This window comes from Drosophila arizonae, chromosome 3 (assembly GCF_054131065.1).
Source record: "Drosophila arizonae isolate 15081-1271.41 chromosome 3, UAZ_ARI_1.0, whole genome shotgun sequence".
NCBI lineage: Eukaryota > Metazoa > Arthropoda > Insecta > Diptera > Drosophilidae > Drosophila > Drosophila arizonae.
Genome location: NC_142923.1, coordinates 21,038,578 through 21,063,248, shown reverse-complemented (window position 1 = coordinate 21,063,248; position 24,671 = coordinate 21,038,578). Strand labels below are relative to the sequence as shown.

General features: G+C 39.5%; 4 protein-coding genes across 7 annotated transcripts; 3 read left to right on the top strand and 1 right to left on the bottom strand.

Annotated features, from left to right (window-relative positions):
• Nucleotides 1-69: 69 nt before the first annotated feature.
• On the bottom strand, nucleotides 70-4,511 carry LOC108611320 (prominin-like protein). Of its 2 annotated transcripts, none has more exons than XM_018003880.2 (11): nucleotides 4,217-4,511; nucleotides 3,788-4,152; nucleotides 3,572-3,722; nucleotides 3,289-3,411; nucleotides 3,048-3,235; nucleotides 2,824-2,988; nucleotides 2,639-2,769; nucleotides 2,240-2,575; nucleotides 1,794-1,873; nucleotides 800-1,697; nucleotides 70-544 (listed from the first exon to the last, which is right to left on the bottom strand). In XM_018003880.2, the coding sequence occupies exons 2-11, from the start codon at nucleotides 4,143-4,145 to the stop codon at nucleotides 281-283; spliced, it is 2,694 nt and encodes an 897-aa protein (XP_017859369.1). In that variant the 5' UTR covers nucleotides 4,146-4,152; nucleotides 4,217-4,511; the 3' UTR covers nucleotides 70-280. The 2 variants fall into 2 exon arrangements, with proteins under 2 accessions (XP_017859369.1, XP_089321373.1); XM_089465247.1 differs by having other exon boundaries at nucleotides 372-544; nucleotides 1,056-1,697; nucleotides 4,217-4,510.
• Nucleotides 4,512-5,008: 497 nt separating this feature from the next.
• LOC149269860 (uncharacterized) lies at nucleotides 5,009-6,696 on the top strand. The gene has a single exon (XM_089465265.1). The coding sequence runs from the start codon at nucleotides 5,281-5,283 to the stop codon at nucleotides 6,586-6,588; it is 1,308 nt and encodes a 435-aa protein (XP_089321391.1). The 5' UTR covers nucleotides 5,009-5,280; the 3' UTR covers nucleotides 6,589-6,696.
• A 2,523-nt stretch (nucleotides 6,697-9,219) lies between these two features.
• LOC108620661 (CD109 antigen-like) lies at nucleotides 9,220-14,824 on the top strand. Of its 2 annotated transcripts, none has more exons than XM_089463803.1 (7): nucleotides 9,220-9,441; nucleotides 10,010-10,675; nucleotides 10,736-11,162; nucleotides 11,236-11,552; nucleotides 11,611-12,179; nucleotides 12,284-14,409; nucleotides 14,475-14,824. In XM_089463803.1, the coding sequence occupies exons 1-7, from the start codon at nucleotides 9,359-9,361 to the stop codon at nucleotides 14,712-14,714; spliced, it is 4,428 nt and encodes a 1,475-aa protein (XP_089319929.1). In that variant the 5' UTR covers nucleotides 9,220-9,358; the 3' UTR covers nucleotides 14,715-14,824. The 2 variants fall into 2 exon arrangements, with proteins under 2 accessions (XP_089319929.1, XP_089319930.1); XM_089463804.1 differs by having other exon boundaries at nucleotides 9,221-9,441; nucleotides 11,611-12,164.
• A 2,147-nt stretch (nucleotides 14,825-16,971) lies between these two features.
• Nucleotides 16,972-23,022, top strand: LOC108620504 (thioester-containing protein 1 allele R1-like). Of its 2 annotated transcripts, none has more exons than XM_089463667.1 (7): nucleotides 16,972-17,230; nucleotides 18,235-18,900; nucleotides 18,961-19,387; nucleotides 19,461-19,783; nucleotides 19,842-20,395; nucleotides 20,515-22,640; nucleotides 22,709-23,022. In XM_089463667.1, the coding sequence occupies exons 1-7, from the start codon at nucleotides 17,148-17,150 to the stop codon at nucleotides 22,946-22,948; spliced, it is 4,419 nt and encodes a 1,472-aa protein (XP_089319793.1). In that variant the 5' UTR covers nucleotides 16,972-17,147; the 3' UTR covers nucleotides 22,949-23,022. The 2 variants fall into 2 exon arrangements, with proteins under 2 accessions (XP_089319793.1, XP_089319792.1); XM_089463666.1 differs by having other exon boundaries at nucleotides 19,842-20,410.
• Nucleotides 23,023-24,671: the final 1,649 nt, after the last annotated feature.

Genomic DNA, 24,671 nt, shown 5'->3' with positions numbered 1-24,671 from the left:
AGTCTACATATATTGGTTTTTCATTTCTCCATAAGTATTATTACGGTAAAGAATAACAACACAATTGTAAATTTTTTTAAAATTATTAATTATATATATATATTTTTTAACACTTGGTTTCCTTAAAAGACATTTAAATAGAATGCATATGATTTCCAGATTCCTTTCGATTATTATATATTCATATATTCTTATTAGATTGATTTCTGTGTGAATCGCTCAGTTTTTGTCTGCATTGTGCTGACTCATATCACTCATATCTGCGCCTTCTCTTAATTTATTATGCATCTTTTTCTTTAAATGAGTCCTCACAGCCACAGAAATGAATCTGATTGCCGGTGCTGATGACATAGGGTGCCGGTACAAATGGCGTGTCCGTATCCGTGTCCGTGCAGGCTGGACAGACGAAGTCGGCGGTATTAAAGTAAATAATTGCACTCCCTATATGTCCATATACTCTGTACAAGCACAAGAGCTTGTGGGCAACGAACACGATGGGAAAGAATACTAGAGCGCAAGTAAATAGGCCAAGCCAATATCCGTTCTACAATCGATAAAAATAGACTTACATAAATCGATGGAGAAATTAACAATGGAGAATACTCTAGTCGGATCCGACTAGAAAATACCCTGACTGTGAAACTAATTATCGACTTTAATCAAAATTAATGAAATGTGTTTGAAATATCTTATTTTAGGAATAGCTAGATGAAAAGGGATTGACTCAGCTTGTTGTCCTTTTCAAGAATGTAGGGAAAGAAGAATAATTAAATTTTTTGTTAGCTCCAGAGCAACTTACAATGGGATCGACCAGATAAGGGCAGAGATTGTTAAAGGAGCGCTTATAGATCTGGGCCAAGGGCACACAACGGCCAATGATATATTTACAATCTTCGCTGACATATTGCACATATTTATCGAACGCTTTATTGAGATATTCGTAAAATTCTTGTATCAATGCATTTATGTACTCAGTGCCCCGTGTATGCAGGAAATCTTCGGCCTCTCTTATCTCTTCAATTAGAAGTAAGATCGAGTTATTAAAGTCGTCGTACCTCGTTATAAGCTCGTCAATCGTAGTCGTATCCTTCCAGATGTGATTTATCAAATCATGGATTGGCCGTTGTAGGGATGCGATTTGATTTATGTCGTAGCTCAATAGGCACATATTGTTAATGGTGGCATTCATTCGATACTGATAGGCGAGCGAATGTTTAGCACCATATAGAAATTTCTTTGAAAACTCCTGTAAATAAACCGTACACTTGATCAGATCAACCTGTGATAATTTGTGGCACAACACTTTTCGGATCGATAGACCATTATAATCCGATAAATTCCCGTAGCGCATGTGATTGAGCGTAATTTTCTGCTCTTCTGTTAAGATTACAAGCTTGGTTAAGTCATCCCTAAACTCTTCTATATATTCTGGTGTTATACTGTCCGACATTTCCTTCCTTAGATTATTTACATCATATAAGCCCGCAACACGAAGAAGATCAAAGATGCTTTCATGTGCACGACATATAGCTTGATTCTTGTTGAATGTATGATTCACATGAGTATTGAAAAGGTTATATATCTCCAAAGCTGTTTGCGGTGTACATACAGCATGGTACATGATTAAGCCCATTATAGAATAGAACAAACAGACTAGTAGAAGAAGTGACGAAATCAATGATATCAAAACCATGGCCCTGAATATGAAAGAATATGGTGATAAAGAAAGAAAGATAGACAAGGATGCAAATAGAACGAAAGAGACAGCGAATACTTAATTATTTACTACTCACAGTAATAAGCATTTGGATCCCGAATTATCTCTACGTACACACCATCCGCAAATAAGTGCAGCAATCAAGATAATCGTAATCTAAAAGTAAGAAAATAAAAAAATATAATTATATACATATGTGTAATTCGGTAGATACCTTTTTAATATTAATTTTAAACTAAACCAATTTCTTATTTAAAATTTTAAAGCAAGAATACTGAAGTCAATAGTGCTTGAATAGGTATGTATATTAGAAAAATATTTAAATTCACAAATATATTTGTAGTTTTCGAGATTGATTGATATATTACTTTTTATAGACGGGCATACAGGCAATATTTCAAACTACCAGCTCCTAAAAGCGCTAAGGTCAATGCATTTATATTTTACACAGGGCTAGCTAAGCCTAAATTGAGATTTTCAATGGCTTGACGCCCCTTAGAATACACATATATCGTTTCTTACCGTTAATATTGATACACACAATGATATGCTAATGAGTTTACGATCACTTCCATAGCTTTGTTCGAGCTCGTGAAAGCTTTTTGACATATGTGAATGTTGGCTATATATATCATTGAATATCGATCGTATTAATCCTTGCAAGTGAGTGACATTTTGCCTGTAAATCTCGCTCAATTTTGCAAGCTTCATAGAAATCATTGGGAGCTGATCATGCATATTTTCCCTTATCATTTCGCCAATTACTTGATAATTGTATATTCCTTGCCTTGGTATATGTAACAAATTAGCTCTTATTATATCCTGCAAGCTCTCTATATACTCGCTTATGTTGGGCAACTGTAACGATTGAATAAATTTGTTAAATAACCTCAATTTAAAGTTAATTGACTTAAAGCATACTAAGTCCAGGTGCAGGCACTCTGAGGTGTCCCACTGCAAAATTCCAGAGCTCCGCAGAATATCGTTGCATTGTTGATAGTCACACCACACCGTTAGCAAATAGGTCATTTTACGTCGAACAAAACGGAGTCCTAAATTAAAAATATAATAAGATATCACATAAAAACAAAATAAATAGTTAATACCATCTCTATATTGAGCTATGTAGAATAATAATGTCTCTATATTCTTATCGACACGTTTCATTAAAGCTAACGCCTGGGGCATATTCGAAAGTATTTTCTCTAGCTCGGTTAGAGCATTGAGCCCAGAAGCATTGGTTAGATCCATAAGTATGTGTTTGTCGACATCTGTGAATGAATAAATAGAAAAAGCGATCTAGTGATTAGGTCTGTTCATACTCGCTTACCATTGAGCTGAGCATTTATATGCGTTTCGAACTCCTCAAAGTTGTACAAAAAAATATGATGGATATTATCCAATATATCTTTCAAAAAGGTGCAAATATCTTTACGATCTTCTTGCATATCAGCCCAATTTTGCCGAACGCCTTGATCAATTAACTTATCATTTAGCATTACCACGATTAAACCAAAGCTGTATTTCGCAATTTTAATATAGTTCTTAGTAGGTTTACATGTACAACTTACACCAGAACGACTATAACCAGCACTAGCCCCACGCTCCAAAAGTGACGCACCCGACTATCTGCATATTCATTACACTCGCACACAGTGGGGCAACGGTAGAAGCAAAAGCAAAAATAGGTGATTCTATATGAATATTTTATTATTAGTAAGATAGAATTAGATTAGTTAGATTTTAATTATATTAAAAAGTATAAATATACTATATTTATATTTTTTTTATTATTATTATTATTTATTTTTTTTAATCAAAACCATATACACCGATTTCCCATACATTACTTACGCAACGAATGGTATGGCAATTATTAGAAATAGCAAAAAAATTGTCCAGACAAACGCTAATTTGTTGCAGCAAAGCAAACTGGCCCACGAATTTTCAATAGACTTCTCACCGAAGGCCAGGGCATTCGTGCCATTAACTACCGTTATATACTCTATAGCAATAGAATTTACATTGTTTACTTTAGTTATGTATCTATTAGCTAGGATTTTTAACTACCATTGGGTACTCTTGAAGTTTTGCTGAATAAAATACGTATGATCAAGTGAAGTGGCGTCATACCAAAGGCATTATATATCGGTTCTTCTTTATATTTAGGGCTCGAATAATATTCGGTGAGCTGGGCATATGGATAGTGGGACCGTCCGAGCTTGTCATGCTCCGTGTCAAAGTCGGGATCTTCAATGCTCCATGACGCGTGTTTAGCGTACACTAAGGAAGCATCGAGCATAAAAAGGAAGATCATTAGCCTAAGCATTGATATAGTTGGATGATTCCATTTCCTTATTCTCCTGACTTTTGGATAGTTCAGCTGAGTGTCCTTCAGAGAACAACAGCCCATATCTACAGAACTCATTCAATTTCTGGAATGCAAGCAAGCTCATATTAGAGAACTGCCTTTATGCAAAAACCTGTGGTAACACTCACCTGACTAGAAAAAGTACATCGAATTCTCTGAACGATATCAGATACAGAATGCCAGAATGTCTCCAATCTAATTCTGGTCTAACGCAAACTCATTATCAAAGAATGCACTGAACTCTGGTTCGAATCAAGAAACTTGGAAATGCATTGGTGAAATTTTAACGTCTCGTGTGTAAAACAACATGAATGTATAATATTCTAAACCTAACAGTTAAGTCATAAACAGTGCTGTTCATATTATTATAATGTGTGGTAAAACTGAATTGAGAAAGTTCAAGTGATACGGTGATTGATCGACGAACAAAGTCAAGGGATATCAAAGAATAGCCAATAAGACAAGATCTTTAAATAAAAACCATTATACCCTGATTTCCCATTTTCAATGGGTTCATGGTATAACAAAGAATTTTGAGGCAAGAGAGTAAAAATATATACGGCGGAAATAGCAAAATATAAATCTCTAATCATAGCTAAGCTTAATCTCGACATAAATCGAGCCCTTGTTGCAATTTTTATTTGCAAATTCAGATAGTTTAATTAATTAATTAATATCTCTTTATAATATCGTATGAAATTAAAAGAGTACATTGTTTTTTGTAATATCCGTCCTACCGTCCGTCCGTCCAATCGTCAAGCATTTTGCTGCTATTGAAAGTTGCCCCACCATCCGTGGCGAATCGGAAAAATCTCAACACCACAATTACGTGTGGTACAGGACATATAAAATTTGGATAAAATAGGAAAAATTTACTTTCGCTATCCATGATAAGATCGATACAAATCTTGGTATACAAATAACAACTCTAGTAAAATATTATAGGGCATTGAAATTTATCTCTTGACCAAATGACAAAAAATTAAAAATTCACAAAAAAAAATTTAAAATAAAAATTTTTTAAATTGATGGCATCGAGCAGATCAAAATTCACGGTAGAAAGGCGGGCTGGACATTTGAAACCAAATAAATCTCCAGAACTGTATTTACATACTTCGAGGTGTAGGGAAACTCTGTCGACGCCAGTCAATCAATAGGGCAAAAAAAGAAAATAAAAAACGGAGCCAACACCATGCCATCCACCATAGACCACGTACAGCAGCTGACTGGCAGCCAGCTGGATGTTTTGTGCTACAACTACAATGTGGTCGAACGCCAGCCCGTGGAGCGGCGCCATTTGGAGCGGCGGCTGCACGTAGCAATTATTGCCGAGCGTGCCAAGTGGCGAGCGCGTCATCTAATGTACAACTTCAATGACGATCATCGGTCGTACTTTGGCAATCTTTGGTCACAGGATGACAGACTTCGCGATGTTCACAATCGGATGCTGTTCTCAAGGTATCGAGGTGTGCGCTTGCCTCCGCGGCACAGTGGAGGCGATGAGCAGAAGGAGCTAGAGCACAGGGCTTCGGCTATTGAGGACGGAGATGAGCTGGAGTACGACGAGATCGACATGGAGGACGACGAGGACGAGCAAACGGCCAACGAATATGACGATGATGAGCAGCAGCAACGGGAGCAGCAGGAGTATGAACAGTATCAGCAGTACGAGCATGAGCGCCAGCAAATGTACAACAGAAGAAGCCACACTATAGAACAGCAGCAGCAGCGGGAGCTGGAGCAGGACCAGGACCAGGACCAGGAGCTCATCCAGCAGCAGGAACAATACGAGTATGAGCGGCAAGGACAGGCAACGAGGAAGCCAAACTTAACGTATGGCTACCAGATACCATTATTTTTCCAGCAGCAGTTCAAGCACCAGATACACTCGCAGCCCGATGGGCAGCCACAGTTGCATCTGCTGCGTCCACAGGATCGCACCTCCAACATTGCCCTGGCAAGGAAACCGAGTGCATCCTCATCGAGCGTTGAATACTACTCCGATTCGAGTACCAGCCAAGTGACGGCCACGGAATATCTAACTCTAACCAGCAGTAATGTCGAGAATAAAGTCGATCCTAACACGCATGTCGCAGAAACGGACCTGGCACCCGATATGAAGCATCAGCTCCATGCGGCCGAACGTTTCATCAATTGTGGAGAGCCGAAGACCAGTTCGTGCACAAATATGGAGCCTGAGGGCCAGGTCTCATCGGAGCGAATGCTGTGCACGATCAACTATGTGAACATGGACTATGCGAAGACGGGGGAACGCAAAATATATAAAGCTGATGCGGTGATGAAGGATTTGAATAGCTATGGCGATAGGCGAGTATGTGGTCCACACACGGCTCGTCATGGACGTCGCAACATCTGGCGCTTCATACTCGCTATGTTGACTAAAACTTCTCGGGAGTTCGCTACCCATAAGCTGCAATACTCAATCATTGGCTGCTCCATTGTCATCTTCACCTATATAGGCATCAAAATGGTGCAATAAAAACTATTCTGGATACATTACAATTAGCTCCACAAAAAAAAAAAAAATAAATAAAAATAATAATAATAATAATAATAATAATAATAATAATAATGGGAAATCAAAGTAAAATGGTTTTGTGAAAGTATGTAAAAGGCAGAAGGAATCATCGCATATAAAGTATATATATTCTTGATCAGGGCGACGAGCTGAGTCCGTCCGTCCGTCCGTATGAGCAAAATAATCTCAGAAGATATAAGAGCTAGAGAGCTGAAATTTAGCATGCATACTCGTGTATACCATAGGCAGTACAAGTTTATCATATTTTTTCGATAACTCATCCGATAACTTTTTTATCGGGAATAATCGAATTGTATGTCTACAAATGAAATTATTCAACAAATAAATTCTCATAATATTGCCCACACTGCAGCGCAGCCCAAGCGCTGTCGCTGCTAACTGCGCAGTCAGCAGAGCGCGTGATTATACGTGCGTGTGGATGCGTGTGTATGCATGTGTGCATAAAAGAAGTGTAGAATGAGCAGAATATCAGCTTAGAGCGCTCAGGGTATCTCCTAGTCGAGCAGTCTGGACTAGAGCCTTTTTACTTGTTTTAAGGCAATGTTGTTTAAGGCAATGAAGACTCACAGGCAATGAAGAGATATAGTTTACCCTATATCAGAACTTCAGCTTCATACAGATTGGAAATGGATTGGATTGTTAAATATTAATTAACAACACCCAAATCCCAATTAAAAAACAAAAAATAAATAAATAAAAATACAGATTAGAACAATACGAATAAAAAAGTAAATATTATATATTTTGGGAATTTTAGACTACTAAAAATATTTGTTAAAACAGAAAATAAGATAACAAACTTATTAGTAAATGCCAAACTTTAAGCAATAGAGAGCTGAGATTAAATTTTTCTAGTGAAATTAACGCATTAAAAACGGAAAAAAAGATGATAAATGATAATTGTCAAATTTATTTTTTATTTGTTTTTTTACTTTCGTATAAAAACATCTATTATAAAACTGCTATCTTTATCTGCATGCGGACATTTAATTAATTAATTGTCTCAGCTGAAACATTTATCATATGTACGAACTCGTTTTTGATTTCCACTCACAGTTCTTATCGTTAATTTAGCTCATTAAATATACATTTGTATATATTCATATATGTATGCATCTGTGTGCATGTACTTATAACTATAATTCTCTTTTGAGATTAGTATAATATATAATAACAAGTAAGAAAGCTCTAGTCGAGACTGCTCGACTACGAGATCCCCTGAACCCTTGGAGTGTTAGCTATTTCAATAATTTTTCGCGTCTTTCACACGCACGTACGCACACACAGGCATACATACACACACACGCATACACACACTTACATGCACACACACATACACAAACACATACACACATACACAAACACATACACACACAAGCACCCACGCATAAACACGCATGGGCTGCAGTGTGCGCTTACTATGAGAACTTAATTGTTTAATAACTTTTTTTGTGGACGTACGATCTTCACGAAACTTTCAGATTATGATTATCACATGGATATGCATGTAATTGCCAAAGCACAAGTCTCTAGTATTTGAAATACGCTTTTTACAAAAGTGAGGGTGAGGGGGTGAATTTAAGGGTGGGGGGTAAATTTTAACAAAAACCGAAATTGTATAAATTGCATATAAGCATACGTTATAAATTTGGAGACTCTAGCAATAAAGGTGTAGAAGATATAATTTTATAACTGGTTTTCGATAGGGTTTTTTATCGATAAAAAAAGATTGGGATGAGTTATCAATTTTTAATGATAAACTCGATATCCGCGCTGTAATTACGAACATTTTACAAAAAAATTTAAGTCTCTAGCTCTTATATCTTCGGAAATCGACGCGTTCAAACATACGGACAGACGGACAGACGGACAGACGGACGGACGGACAGACGGACAGACGGACAGACGGACAGACAGACAGACGGACAGGGCCAAATCGACTCAGCTCGTCGCCCTGATCAAGAATATATATACTTTGTGGGGTCTGCCACGCCTCCTTCTGCCTGTTACATACATTTCAACAAAACCATTATACCCTGATTTCCCATTTTCAATGGGTTCAGGGTATAAAAATGACTCGACAAGGTCAGAGGTGACGAACTTATTATTCTTTATTTTTGTGTGAATAATCAATTATTCAGTTTTTTACTAAGTAAAATCTGTCAGTAATGTTTTTTTTTTTTTTTTTCGTTTAATATTTAATTATTAATATTTAATTGTTAAATATTAGCTGACATTAGTCTAGTTTATTCAAAATTGGATATTAATACGAAAATTATAATACGAAAATTATTATATATAGATACCAGATAGAATTTTATAATAATTGCTCCTAATAAATTTAAAAAAATTAAAATTCTTTTACTTGTCTTTTGTTAATCACAGTGCTATATATATATATATATATATATATATATATATATATATATATATATTAATTATATATATATATAATTCTGTTTTAATTACTGATAGCATCAATGCCCGATGCTAGTCTCATACAGACATATGTACATAATACATACCTAGAAAAATTCGACTACTTATTAATTCCCGAATATCACCGGCTCAACCAGTCGCAGCTCAGCTCTGAGCCCGATCGGTTGTCGCAACGTTTGGCAAACCAACTTCAGAACTTTTTTTTTTTTAGATATTTCCAATTAATTCTTGCCTTATTGTTTCTTGTTCAATTCAATTTAAACCAAACAAAATGCGTCGCTCAGGCGCTGTTACTGTCATCGCTTGTGCGGTTTTGGCCCTTCTAACTATGGCCGATCCGGTAAGAAGTGAGGGGTAAGTCGTGCTTAACAAATTAACTACATGCCAATTTAGATTCTTTAATTTCATCTCCATTTAATTACAATCGATTTTTTTTATAATGTAATTTATTAATCACAGAACTAACGTTTAAAATTTACATTTCAAATTGATTACAAAACTTGACAAATTCGTAATAAGTTTAAGGTTTGTATAAGTCCTAGCACTTTTTAATTATTTCTACTCATAAGCAGATGCTCTTTAAATGCTTATTTTATACCCAACCACAAATGGGATTCACTTTTAGATGAACTTAGACATTAAGCTTCATTAAAGCACTGTTGTTGGAAATTTACTAATTCAGAAATAAATGAAATTGATAAAGCAAAACGACCTAACGTAAAACTAAAATATTGATGTATGCAGATTAATCTATGCTCGGAGTTAGCATTCATAATTTATTTGAATTCAAAAAGCCGATTGGGCAATGCAAATCATATCAAAATTAAAAACAAATCTAAGCTACTGGGTGACCTAGTATTATAACATTATGAAATCGTTGTCAAGCTACATTGATTATAATTAATTTCGTGGCTCACCGCAGACAATATACAATCGTTGGACCGGGAACCATACATTCTCATCGAGATTACAATGTGGCTGTCGCCGTGCATCACACCAAGGAGCCAGTTACCTTGAAGATTGGTATTACGGGACCCTCGTACAATGAAACGCAAACGGTCGAGTTGCCTAATGCCGATGAGTTCAAGCAGATTACCTTCACGTTGCCTCCTCTTAAGTCGGGTGACTATAACTTAACCGCAGAGGGTGTCTCTGGACTTGAGTTCAAGAACTCCACGCAGCTTAGTTTGGCAGAATTTAAGCCCTATGTCAAGCTACAAACCGATAAGGGCAAATACAAGCCCGGCGACACCGTCAACTACCGCGTAATCTTCCTAGATGAGAACCTTAAACCGAGTTTGGCCGAGGACGACGTAGTTGTGTGGTTCGAGGATCCCAAACGCAATCGCATTAAGGAACTCAAGCACATCGAGACCCGTGGAGGAGTCTACACCGGAAAGTTCGAGTTGTCGGAGTTTGCCCTCTTGGGCTCATGGACACTTTCGGTGCAGAATGGCGATTCATATTCGGATGAGCGGGTCTACTTTGAAGTTGAGAAGTACGTGCTCCCCAAATACACCATCTCAATGGACGCGACTCAGCATGTGTCGGTGAAGGATGGTGACATGCAGGTTGTTGTAAAAGCAAAGTAAGTAACCTTGGCACATGTTTTTCCTAGACCGAAATAGAACATTAATCGTTCTCTCAGTTACACCTATGGCAAACCAGTAAATGGCAAAGTACTTCTCAATGTACACACAGACGAATCAAGCACCTGGTCCACCGTAAATGGCGAGTCTGTCCGCACAGACACGCCGGGGCACGCTCTCATCCGAACTGCTGACATGGTCAACGGCAAGGCGAAATTTGATATTAACGTTAAGGAATTTGCTAGTTTTTTGCCATACAAAACATCGTCGTCGTATGCACAAATTTTGGCCACTGTTGTGGAGGACTTCACAGGTGTACAACTCAACGAAACGGGCGGCGTACAGCTTTACCCGTATCGCTACGAAATGACCTGCGTGGATTACACTTCCTGTTATTCATTTGTAGCCGATAAAGAGCACGAGATCATTTTTAAAATCACTCTTGTTGATGGTACCCTACTTAAAGATACAAAGACCCCTGTCAAGGTAAGTTATTAAAAGATGGGAAATGATTGGCTAAACAAAATATTAACATTACAATCGAATCGCTCATTTTTAGGCAAAGTTCACCGAGGGCATTCGCCACTCCAGATATGGCGATGAATCCAAACTACCGTCGATTGAGAATAAAACGCTTGAGTTTGAGAGCCATCTTAACGAGTCCAGCTTAGCTGTATTTAAAGTCACATTACCAGATTTACCAGACATGGAAAACTATCGACGTTACTATAGCATTCAACTACAATACGATGGAGAGGAGCGAGAATTGCGCATAATATATCCCTACAGAGAGTCGAAAAAAATTGAACCCCTATCACACAACGAAGAGAAAGAATGGTTTAAGCTCGATGTGCAGAGACCTAAGGACAAATGGAGGTTCGATTGGTAGATATATTTGACAACGCTTCCCTTTAACCACTTACTTCAATTTCAGCCTCAAAATCGGAGAGGAGTATCAAGTCACTTTGAACTCCAGTCGTCCCCTCAACTACTTCGTATACAACATCATCGGACGTGGAAATGTTCTACAAACGGAAAGAGTCGTACTGAGTGAGCCTCAGAAGGTCTATAACATCAGCCTGACCCCAACGTTCCTTATGTCACCTTACGGCCGCATTTATGTCTACTATGTGGATGAGACTGGCGAATTTCGCTATGCCGAGGATTCTTTCCACGCAGATGTGGAGCTACAAAACCAAATTGAAGTGACTGCTCCAGATGAGGTCAAACCTGGCGCAGATGTTGAGCTAGAGATTAAGACAGCGCCCCAATCATTCGTTGGCTTAATGGCTGTTGATCAGAGTGTCTTGCTACTGGGTAGTAATAACGATATTAATAAGGATTCATTTGGCTGGCGCTTAGGACGGTATGATACCCATACACCGTGGCAAGGAGGTTACTCGTACTATCCCGGTGAACGTAGTGGAGTTGTAACCATGACAAATGCCAACTTCTTTTATAATCGCACGGCTCCCGATTATCACATACGTAAGCTGAAAAAAAGTAAGAAGTGTGAATGAAGTTATAAAACTCATGAATGCTTCGCTTTATTCTGCTTTAATAACCGTCTTATAATATTCATAATAATCGAATTTTATAATTTGCAGAAAACTTTGTGGGTGGAGCTATGCGAAAGACCGCACTTGTTTCGAATGACATGGCATTCAGCACTGCTGTTCCAATGAGTGCAGCAGCAGAAGGTGCCTTAGTTGGGAACGCAGGAGGGTTCGCTGCGGCGGCACCTGGCTCAGCACCAGTAGTACGGAAAAACTTTGTGGAAACCTGGCTGTTCGAAGACATTGAAAATACTAAGGCAGAGATTTTTAAGTGGGTTCGAAAAATTCCCGATACGATTACAAGCTGGGTGCTGACGGCGTTCTCATTGCATCCCGAAAAGGGCTTGGGCGTGACCAACGACCAGCTGAAAATTAAGACTTTCCAGCCATTCTTTGTGTCCGTGCGTTTACCATACTCAGTGAAGCGTGGCGAGGTTATCAATGTGCCCGCTCTGGTGTTCAACTACCTGCCCAAGCAGTTGGACGTGGAGGTGACTCTGAGCAACGAGGATAACGAGTACGACTTTGTGGATGTTTCCAACGAGGTTCTCGGCGAACAGAAGCGCACACAGACGGTGCGCGTGGGCGCCAATTCCGCAGCCGGCGCATCTTTCCTTCTGCGTCCGAAAATCATTGGCAGCATTCTGCTCAAATTTACGGCCATTTCCCCTCTTGCCGGAGATGCGGTGCACAAGACCCTTAAAGTAGTGCCTGAAGGTGTGACGCAATATAAGAACCGGGCATTCTTCGTCAACTTGAAGGATGTGCACGAGCTCAAGGACAGCTTTGAATTGGATCTGCCAGAGGAAGTTGTGCCAGACTCGCAGCATGTCGAATTCGGTTTTGTTGGCGATCTGCTTGGCCCAGTCATTAAGAACCTAGAACGGTTGCTGCACTTGCCCAGCGGCTGCGGCGAGCAGACAATGTCCAAACTTGTGCCCAACTATTTGGTCTATGATTATCTGAAGTTCATGAAGAAACTAACTCCAGAATTGGAGCATCGCATAAAGCGCAATCTGGAGCAGGGATACCAGAATATGTACCACTACCGTCACGACGATGGCAGCTATAGCTCGTTTGGACCAGGCAAATGGCGTGAGGAGGATCCAGAGCGCAACGGTTCCACCTGGCTGACGGCCTATGTACTGCGCTCATTTGGCCAGATTAGGGATTTAATAAAACTGGACGAGAAAAAACTGGAGAGTGGATATGAGTTTCTACTCAGCCGCCAAGCTGACAACGGAAGCTTCACGGAAAACGGCGAATATTTCTACGGCTCACAGCGTTCGGCCCTCACGATGACCGCCAACGCACTTCTGGCTCTACTTGAGCAACAAAAGCCTAACCAAACGGCCATTGATAAGGCCGTAGCCTATCTGAATGCCAACTCAAATGATAAGGAAGATCTATTGCCCAGGGCCATTGCCACCTACGCTTTGCAAAGGGGCAAGTCTCCAGATGCCGCCAAGCACGTGGCTGCACTCAAAGCGCTTGCCAAGCACGAGGAAGACCGCACCTGGTGGACGGAGGATGAACAAAAGTTGCGCTCCGGAAAATGTGCTCGCTGGTGGTGCTGGGTGTGGAGTCATGACATTGAAATCACCTCTTATGCAGTGCTCTCGCTGTTGGAATCGGGTCAGGAGACTCCCGATTCGGTGCTTAATTCGATTCGCTGGCTGGTGGCACAGCGGAACAGCTTTGGTGGCTTTGCTTCTTCGCAGGATACGGTGGCTGGGCTGCAGGCCCTCATACAGTTCGCCAAGACGTCCGGCTACGAGCCAGCCAGGTGGGATGTGTCCGTTTCCAATCATGGTCAGCGGGAAAAGACTGAGAAGCTCAGCCTGACAGAAGATAACGATTTGGTACTACAAACCGTGGAGTTCCCTCAAGGCACCAAGTCGCTGTCGTACGAGGCGAAGGGAACTGGCGCTGCTCTGCTACAAATCAGCTACCAGTACAATATTGTCGAGAAGGAGCCGAAACCTAGCTTCAAGATTCAAGCTGTTATTAAACCGGATTCGCCCCCAGCCAAGTTAGAGCTCAGCGTGTGCGTTGAATATGTAGAGGAAGGCAAGGCTAAAGCATCCAACATGGCCATACTGGAAGTCTCACTACCCTCTGGCTATACCGTAGATGAGGACAGTTTCAAGGACATACAGGACATCGAACGCGTCAGGGTAAGTCTTCAATAGTCATCATCTATCCGGTGTATCGATTTTATTATTTTTTTGTCTTTACGCAGCTGGTAGAAACCAAGAATGAAGACTCTGTGGTGGTCATTTACTTTGAGAGTCTGCCCAAGGGAGAAATCAAGTGCCTACCGATAGAAGCGTTCAAGACTCATGCTGTCGCCAATCAGAAGCCCGTCCCGATTGTCCTCTATGATTATTACGATACGAACAAGAAGGCAACTGAATATTACCAAGTGGAATCGAAGCTTTGCGACATTTGTGAAGGAGATGAATGTTCGGCCAAATGTTAAACACCAACTTATCGAATAATATATTTATATGATTTTAACTACTTTAATTATATGTTATTCGATAACACTTTTAATTGATTTGCATAAATATATAAATGAATGATTATATATATCGCTGTAGCTTATTACTTCTTATTATATCATAACTATATTACTTACTTAATATCGGGGCTTTTTTACTTTACAACTTTTGTTATATTTTGACCGATAATGGTCTTACACCCCTATATTGTAACATATACATATATAAGAGCATTAGATGCAATCAGCAATTTACTCGATGAGTTTTGAGTTTCTAGATCTAATACTGTAGAAAATTCCGTTTTAACCGATTTGCTTCGCCCCTAATGAGCGTAGTTATATATTCGCCATAGCTTTCCATCTTGTTGTCAATGAGAATCTACATTCTAGTTCTTAAACTAATAAGATTTCTGGTATATCGGTAAATACGTTTTCCGATTTGCAACGCCTTTAGTGGGCAGATAGAAAAAATTTTAAAACTTTATAATTTGAGGGCATATAGGACTGTATGTTCCAAATTTCAAGTCGATTTGGCTAGTCGCCCTTATGAAGAATATACATCCAAATGTTTGTATGTATGTATATACTTTCTGCCTGTTATATACATACATATTAACAAAAACATTATACCTTGATTTTCCATTTTAAATGAGTTCAGGGTATGAGAATTGCTAAATGTTTCATGTAGACTACTTGTTATCTATATCAAAGATATGTTATGGATTATTTATATATACATACAGTACATATATAACAATCAATCAAGAAATGTTTAATTTTTCGTTTAATAGGTTGAGTGTTAGGCCCTCTCTTTCACTCGAAAGGGGGAATACCATTTGCCACAGACCGAACGAAATATTGTTTACTGTATCAATGTGAAATACACAGCGTAGTTCAGAAGATGACGTCATTGAAGAGAATATTTCCCATAGTAATAAAAACAAACACACAGCCACAAACGGAGAGAGAAGGTCAAAACAAAGAGCAACTGAGAGAATTTCTCAGATACCAGCTGACATTTGTGCCATCCGCCGGTTTGGTTGGCACTCCCGATCGAAGCGGCCATTAGTGCGTCGAGTGTTTCATAAACAAAAGCAAGTTTATTTCGAGAACGAAGAAATAAAGATAAAGACCCAACAAGTCAACAGCAAAACATTTTGTAAACCGTAAACAAATCGCTCAACATTTGTTCACCAAACAGCGACAAATTTTGTGGTTCACGGGAAAAATCAGTTCTGGGAATTCCACAGCGACAAAAGTACGTCAATAATTTTAATTTGTGCTGAGTTTTTGTGAATATTTTACATACATACAGGCATATAAATGTCATTCCTATGTACGTGTCTAGATATGTATGTGCCTACCTATTAAAACAGGAAAAACCTAGTGAATCTATTGTGCACGCGATAAAAACTGAATCTTTAATGAACGCTAAATATATAACAATTAAAGTGCTAATTACAAAAGTGAAATTAAATTTATTTTGCAGAGTTTTTTATACATTGAATTTCAAAATTTAATTAACCATTTGCATGTTATGGCATGATAAATACATTATATGACTATTATTTTCGACTAGTATACTCTCATACATACATACGTAAATCCATTATATTGTAGAAACACTTATCTGCATTCAAATGGAGATTATATATAATTGACTCAACTTACACATTTATCAATAAATTTGTGTGAGGTTCGTTGTGAAATGTTTTGTGTGAAATCATTTGTAGAATCTATTCCTGAATTTGAGTTTACATATAGAAAACTTGACCTGACTAATCGTCTAGTTGTTATTCGCTTACAATTACAAATTACTCGTATGTGTGACTCACATAAAAAATAAAGATTATATTATATTGTACTTAAAGGCTTAAGTGCTCATCCATGCGAGATTATCAGCAATTTAATTTTCGAAATATTTCATTAATATATATAATATGCACGTACATACATATGTAAATATTAATTTATATGTACGTATATTTTGTTAATGAATTTTATACATATACATATGTATATGTAGTTTTGAAATTTAGAAAAAAAAAAAATTTAACTATCAGCTTATATTTTATTACATTATGTTGTTTATGATTATTGTGCTGTTTCTGTCGCGGTCAGCGTCGACATCTCTAGCTTGGCCGCGGTCCCGAAGCCCCGTACACACATTTCTACTTATGAACATACATGTACATACAAACAAGCATACAACAAAGCTATAACAAATCTCGCATGTCACCGGCTCAACCAGTCGCAGCTCAGCTCTGAGCCCGGTCGGTTGTCGCAACGCTTGGCAAACCACATTGAGAATTTTATTTTTTGAATTCCCAATTGACTCTTACCACAGTCTATAGACATACATTTAATTACAAGTTATTGTTGTTTCGTTCATTTCCATTTGAAACCAACAAAATGCGTCGTTCAGGCGCTTTTGCTGTCATCGCTTGTGCGGCTCTGGCCCTACTAAATATGGCAGATCCGGTAAAATGTGATGGGTAAGTCCAACTCCTGTCTATCTTTGTACTAAATTCGAATATATACATATTTTTGGTGTTGGCTGGTTTGCCAAGGGCAAAATCATCATATGTTTATACTAAACCCAATTTTGAAAATTCATGTGATGTTTTTTATGTGCAATTTAATTAATTCCATTAATATAGTTGGTCATTGGATCAGTGAAATTGACAATATGCGTAGATGATGTTATTTTAGAAACCAGTTTAGACACAATATATTAAATATTTAATGTATGTACAATATGTATACTTGAAATAATAATGTTTATTTCTATAGAATTATTTAACAGTTTGTATAGTTTTTAGCACTTCGTGACTAAGACCATATATAGTATATGTATATTTGCTCAGATCATTAGCAGTTGCATTTTAAAAGTTCCTTTTTTTATGATAGAACAGTCGTAAAGAAAAAAACCCATTACCAAATAAACAAATCACGTTTATTGTTTTTTAAATACATTTGCATGTCAAAATTATGCCTCCACAAAAACCAGTTTATTATTTGTTTATACTAATATTTTATTATCTTCAAAGTCAATGTCACACATACATACAATGAATTTCTATATAGTGTTTATTAGAGAAACCTCAATTTCGCAATATACTTAAAAATCAGACTTGGCCACTTAGTTCAGTTTCTTGAACTCTGTTTTATCCATCCGCGTTTAATTATATACATATATTATATATTACATCACCGACTCTCGGAGCAGGTTTCTACAGATCAGGTTCTGAGAATATTTACCGTTAGGCATGTGCCAAAAGTGTTTTACTTTTTCTTGGAAACGAGACAATGTAAAACAAAATACGTTTAATGTCAATTGATAGTGTAATCAGTTGGAATGTAAATTAGGCTACACGAATAAACTCATGCAATTATTGAATAAATCTAAGCTTATAGGTTTTCTAGTATTATAACATTATGAAATCGTTGTCAAGCTACACTGATTATAATTAAGTGCCTCTTTCGTTGCTCACCGCAGACTATATACAATCGTTGGACCGGGAACCATACACTCTCATCGAGATTACAATGTGGCTGTCGCCGTGCATCACACCAAGGAGCCAGTTACCTTGAAGATTGGTATTACGGGACCCTCGTACAATGAAACGCAAACGGTCGAGTTGCCTAATGCCGATGAGTTCAAGCAGATTACCTTCACGTTGCCTCCTCTTAAGTCGGGTGACTATAACTTAACCGCAGAGGGTGTCTCTGGACTTGAGTTCAAGAACTCCACGCAGCTTAGTTTGGCAGAATTTAAGCCCTATGTCAAGCTACAAACCGATAAGGGCAAATACAAGCCCGGCGACACCGTCAACTACCGCGTAATCTTCCTAGATGAGAACCTTAAACCGAGTTTGGCCGAGGACGACGTAGTTGTGTGGTTCGAGGATCCCAAACGCAATCGCATTAAGGAACTTAAGCACATCGAGACCCGTGGAGGAGTCTACACCGGAAAGTTCGAGTTGTCGGAGTTTGCCCTCTTGGGCTCATGGACACTTTCGGTGCAGAATGGCGATTCATATTCGGATGAGCGGGTCTACTTTGAAGTTGAGAAGTACGTGCTCCCCAAATACACCATCTCAATGGACGCGACTCAGCATGTGTCGGTGAAGGATGGTGACATGCAGGTTGTTGTAAAAGCAAAGTAAGTAACCTTGGCACATGTTTTTCCTAGACCGAAATAGAACATTAATCGTTCTCTCAGTTACACCTATGGCAAACCAGTAAATGGCAAAGTACTTCTCAATGTACACACAGACGAATCAAGCACCTGGTCCACCGTAAATGGCGAGTCTGTCCGCACAGACACGCCGGGGCACGCTCTCATCCGAACTGCTGACATGGTCAACGGCAAGGCGAAATTTGATATTAACGTTAAGGAATTTGCTAGTTTTTTGCCATACAAAACATCGTCGTCGTATGCACAAATTTTGGCCACTGTTGTGGAGGACTTCACAGGTGTACAACTCAACGAAACGGGCGGCGTACAGCTTTACCCGTATCGCTACGAAATGACCTGCGTGGATTACACTTCCTGTTATTCATTTGTAGCCGATAAAGAGCACGAGATCATTTTTAAAATCACTCTTGTTGATGGTACCCTACTTAAAGATACAAAGACCCCTGTCAAGGTAAGTTATTAAAGGATGGGAAATGATTGGCTAAACAAAATATTAACATTACAATCGAATCGCTCATCTTTAGGCAAAGTTCACCGAAGGCATTCGCCACTCCAGATATGGCGATGAATCCAAATTACCGTCGATTGAGAATAAAACGCTTGAGTTTGAGAGCCATCTTAACGAGTCCAGCTTAGCTGTATTTAAAGTCACATTACCAGATTTACCAGACATGGAAAACTATACGCGTTACTATAGCATCGAGCTACAGTTTGATGAGGAGGAACGAGATCTGTATACAACCTATCCCTACAGGGAACCAAAGAAAATTGAACCTCTACCTCATGAAGAAGAAAAGGAGAAGGAATGGTTTAAGGTCGATGTGCAGAGACCTAAGGACAAATGGAGGTTCGATTGTTAGATATATTTGACAACGCTTCCCTTTAACCACTTACTTCAATTTCAGCCTCAAAATCGGAGAGGAGTATCAAGTCACTTTGAACTCCAGTCGTCCCCTCAACTACTTCGTATACAACATCATCGGACGTGGAAATGTTCTACAAACGGAAAGAGTCGTACTGAGTGAGCCTCAGAAGGTCTATAACATCAGCCTGACCCCAACGTTCCTTATGTCACCTTACGGCCGCATTTATGTCTACTATGTGGATGAGACTGGCGAATTTCGCTATGCCGAGGATTCTTTCCACGCAGATGTGGAGCTACAAAACCAAATTGAAGTGACTGCTCCAGATGAGGTCAAACCTGGCGCAGATGTTGAGCTAGAGATTAAGACAGCGCCCCAATCATTCGTTGGCTTAATGGCTGTTGATCAGAGTGTCTTGCTACTGGGTAGTAATAACGATATTAATAAGGATTCATTTGGCTGGCGCTTAGGACGGTATGATACCCATACACCGTGGCAAGGAGGTTACTCGTACTATCCCGGTGAACGTAGTGGAGTTGTAACCATGACAAATGCCAACTTCTTTTATAATCGCACGGCTCCCGATTATCACATACGTAAGCTGAAAAAAAGTAAGAAGTGTGAATGAAGTTATAAAACTCATGAATGCTTCGCTTTATTCTGCTTTAATAACCGTCTTATAATATTCATAATAATCGAATTTTATAATTTGCAGAAAACTTTGTGGGTGGAGCTATGCGAAAGACCGCACTTGTTTCGAATGACATGGCATTCAGCACTGCTGTTCCAATGAGTGCAGCAGCAGAAGGTGCCTTAGTTGGGAACGCAGGAGGGTTCGCTGCGGCGGCACCTGGCTCAGCACCAGTAGTACGGAAAAACTTTGTGGAAACCTGGCTGTTCGAAGACATTGAAAATACTAAGGCAGAGATTTTTAAGTGGGTTCGAAAAATTCCCGATACGATTACAAGCTGGGTGCTGACGGCGTTCTCATTGCATCCCGAAAAGGGCTTGGGCGTGACCAACGACCAGCTGAAAATTAAGACTTTCCAGCCATTCTTTGTGTCCGTGCGTTTACCATACTCAGTGAAGCGTGGCGAGGTTATCAATGTGCCCGCTCTGGTGTTCAACTACCTGCCCAAGCAGTTGGACGTGGAGGTGACTCTGAGCAACGAGGATAACGAGTACGACTTTGTGGATGTTTCCAACGAGGTTCTCGGCGAACAGAAGCGCACACAGACGGTGCGCGTGGGCGCCAATTCCGCAGCCGGCGCATCCTTCCTTCTGCGTCCGAAAATCATTGGCAGCATTCTGCTCAAATTTACAGCCATTTCCCCTCTTGCCGGCGATGCGGTGCACAAGACCCTTAAAGTAGTGCCTGAAGGTGTGACGCAATATAAGAACCGGGCATTCTTCGTCAACTTGAAGGATGTGCACGAGCTCAAGGACAGCTTTGAATTGGATCTACCAGAGGAACTTGTGCCAGACTCGCAGCATGTCGAATTCGGTTTTGTTGGCGATCTGCTTGGCCCAGTCATTAAGAACCTAGAACGGTTGCTGCACTTGCCCAGCGGCTGCGGCGAGCAGACAATGTCCAAACTTGTGCCCAACTATTTGGTCTATGATTATCTGAAGTTCATGAAGAAACTAACTCCAGAATTGGAGCACCGCATAAAGCGCAATCTGGAGCAGGGATACCAGAATATGTACCACTACCGTCACGACGATGGCAGCTATAGCTCGTTTGGACCAGGCAAATGGCGTGAGGAGGATCCAGAGCGCAACGGTTCCACCTGGCTGACGGCCTATGTACTGCGCTCATTTGGCCAGATTAGGAATTTAATAAAACTGGACGAGAAAAAACTGGAGAGTGGATATGAGTTTCTACTCAGCCGCCAAGCTGACAACGGAAGCTTCACGGAAAACGGCGAATATTTCTACGGCTCACAGCGGTCGGCCCTCACGATGACCGCCAACGCACTTCTGGCTCTACTTGAGCAACAGAAGCCTAACCAAACGGCCATTGATAAGGCCGTAGCCTATCTGAATGCCAACTCAAATGATAAGGAAGATCTATTGCCCAGGGCCATTGCCACCTACGCTTTGCAAAGGGCCAAGTCTCCAGATGCCGCCAAGCATGTGGCTGCACTCAAAGCGCTTGCCAAGCACGAGGAAGACCGCACCTGGTGGACGGAAGATGAACAAAAGTTGCGCTCCGGAAAATGTGCTCGCTGGTGGTGCTGGGTGTGGAGTCATGACATTGAAATCACCTCTTATGCAGTGCTCTCGCTGTTGGAATCGGGTCAGGAGACTCCCGATTCGGTGCTTAATTCGATTCGCTGGCTGGTGGCACAGCGGAACAGCTTTGGTGGCTTTGCTTCTTCGCAGGATACGGTGGCTGGGCTGCAGGCCCTCATACAGTTCGCCAAGACGTCCGGCTACGAGCCAGCCAGGTGGGATGTGTCCGTTTCCAATCATGGTCAGCGGGAAAAGACTGAGAAGCTCAGCCTGACAGAAGATAACGATTTGCTACTACAAACCGTGGAGTTCCCTCAAGGCACCAAGTCGCTGTCGTACGAGGCGAAGGGAACTGGCGCTGCTCTGCTACAAATCAGCTACCAGTACAATATTGTCGAGAAGGAGCCGAAACCTAGCTTCAAGATTCAAGCTGTTATTAAACCGGAATCGCCCCCAGCCAAGTTAGAGCTCAGCGTGTGCGTTGAATATGTAGAGGAAGGCAAGGCTAAAGCATCCAACATGGCCATACTGGAAGTCTCTTTACCCTCTGGCTATACCGTAGATGACGACAGTTTCAAGGACATACAGGACATCGAACGCGTCAGGGTAAGTCTTCAATAGTCATCATCTATCCGATGTATCGATTTTAATATTATTGTTTTGTCTTTACGCAGCTGGTAGAAACCAAGAATGAAGACTCTGTGGTGGTCATCTACTTTGAGAGTCTGCCCAAGGGAGAAAACAAGTGCCTACCGATAGAAGCGTTCAAGACTCATGCTGTCGCCAATCAGAAGCCCGCCCCGATTGTCCTCTATGATTATTACGATACGAACAAGAAGGCAACTGAATATTACCAAGTGGAATCGAAGCTTTGCGACATTTGCGAAGGAGATGAATGCTCGGCCAAATGCTAAACACCATCAAATCGAATGATGAGATATATTCCCTTTTACGAACTACGTAGAAATAAAAAATTGCTGTGATTCTACCCTTCAATGTCTATTGATTTACTGAGAAAGCGTAATATATAGATTTTCAAAATATGAAAGCTTATTTGATGAATTCATTTTTGTAGTGGTGTTATGTTCATCAAAGTTTCAGAACGTACTAATAACGTTCGAAAATATGTATTTGCCAAAACACAAGGCTCCAGTACTTGAGGCTCTAATTTGATGCTAGTGATCGTAGTATCCAAAATCTATAAATTGCTTAGTCATTGTATTCGTCAAATGCATCTACACAGTAAATCTGAAGTTTCTAGGTCTAACAGTATCTATCATATTACATTTAGAAAACAAATAAGAAGGCTATAGTCGAGACTGCTCGACTGACTAGGAGATACCCCGTAGTGAGAGGGGCAGTGAGAGGTGAACAGGGACCTTGGGGAGGGGTCAACGACCTTGATGATCCAATAACCTTGATGGTCCAATAACATTGAGGGTCTAATGACCTTGAGGGGTCAATGACTTTGAGGGTCCAATGACCTTAAGGGGTCCTGTGACCTTGAGGGTCCAATGACCTTGTGGGATAGGATATAGAGAGAGAGAAAGTTAGAGGAACAGAGTGGAACGGTGCTTGTTAGGAATGGCGAGGGAGGGGAAAGGCGAAGGAGGACAGATAGACAGACAGGGCTAAATCGACTCAGCTCATATATACATGTACATATTTTCAATTTCCATTTTAAACATAAACAAGAGTGCTCTAGTCAAAACAGAAGTGGGAATATTAATAAAAACTCGCATTATAGTGTACTTAAACATTTTTTTTAAATTTATAGGTCAATTAATATTATTTAAAATATTTTCTATATATCAATTACAAAACTTTGTCAGATATTATATTAAGTTGAGCTTTTAGCATAGTAAAACATTTTATTTCATTTTCAAACCCCAAGTTTTATAAATAAATTCATGTTTGACAAAATGAAGTAGACAGAGAATGGCTTGAAGCTTAACTTTTGCCGACAAGCTTCCAAAGCTTGAATTGGTTAAGTGTATTTGCTAACTGTTCTAATAGTTTTCACCTCTTCTAAATGTATAAGATTTCAGTTATAAAACCAAAATGTGAATTAAATATTTGTAAAAAAAATATTTGTATTAAATTGGATAAGAAATAGTATCCTACATGTATTGTAATTTATTATTATTGCTAATTAATTTTTTTTTTTTTATTGATCTTTATTTTCCATTTATAATATAAGAAATAAGAACATCATATATACATTATTTTCTTCATTTCATTTCTTTTGGATCTAAGTAAGAATCAAAATGTATCAGACTTTGGCCAAATTTTCTTAAAGAAAAAGCCCAATAAGCAAACTTGCATATTGCAGCAAAAGCAGAAAGTCAAAATATTTCGCTGGGGAAGTCTCAGCAAATTCGACTTTGTTCCAAATTGAAAAGCGCTAATTATGCGCAAATAATAAAGCATACTTAACGCGGTACCCGCACATTTTCAGACATACACATACGTGTGGAAGTGAAGCAAAAGTGCGAATATTGCAAAAAAGGAAAAGCAATGCGTAAACAAAAGATGTGTGGGGAAATCAGCAGCGAATATGTGTGAAATATTGGGCATAATTAGGAATTAGAAAGTTGCCAAAGAAATTTGCGGCCAACAATTGTGGCCAGGTGGCAA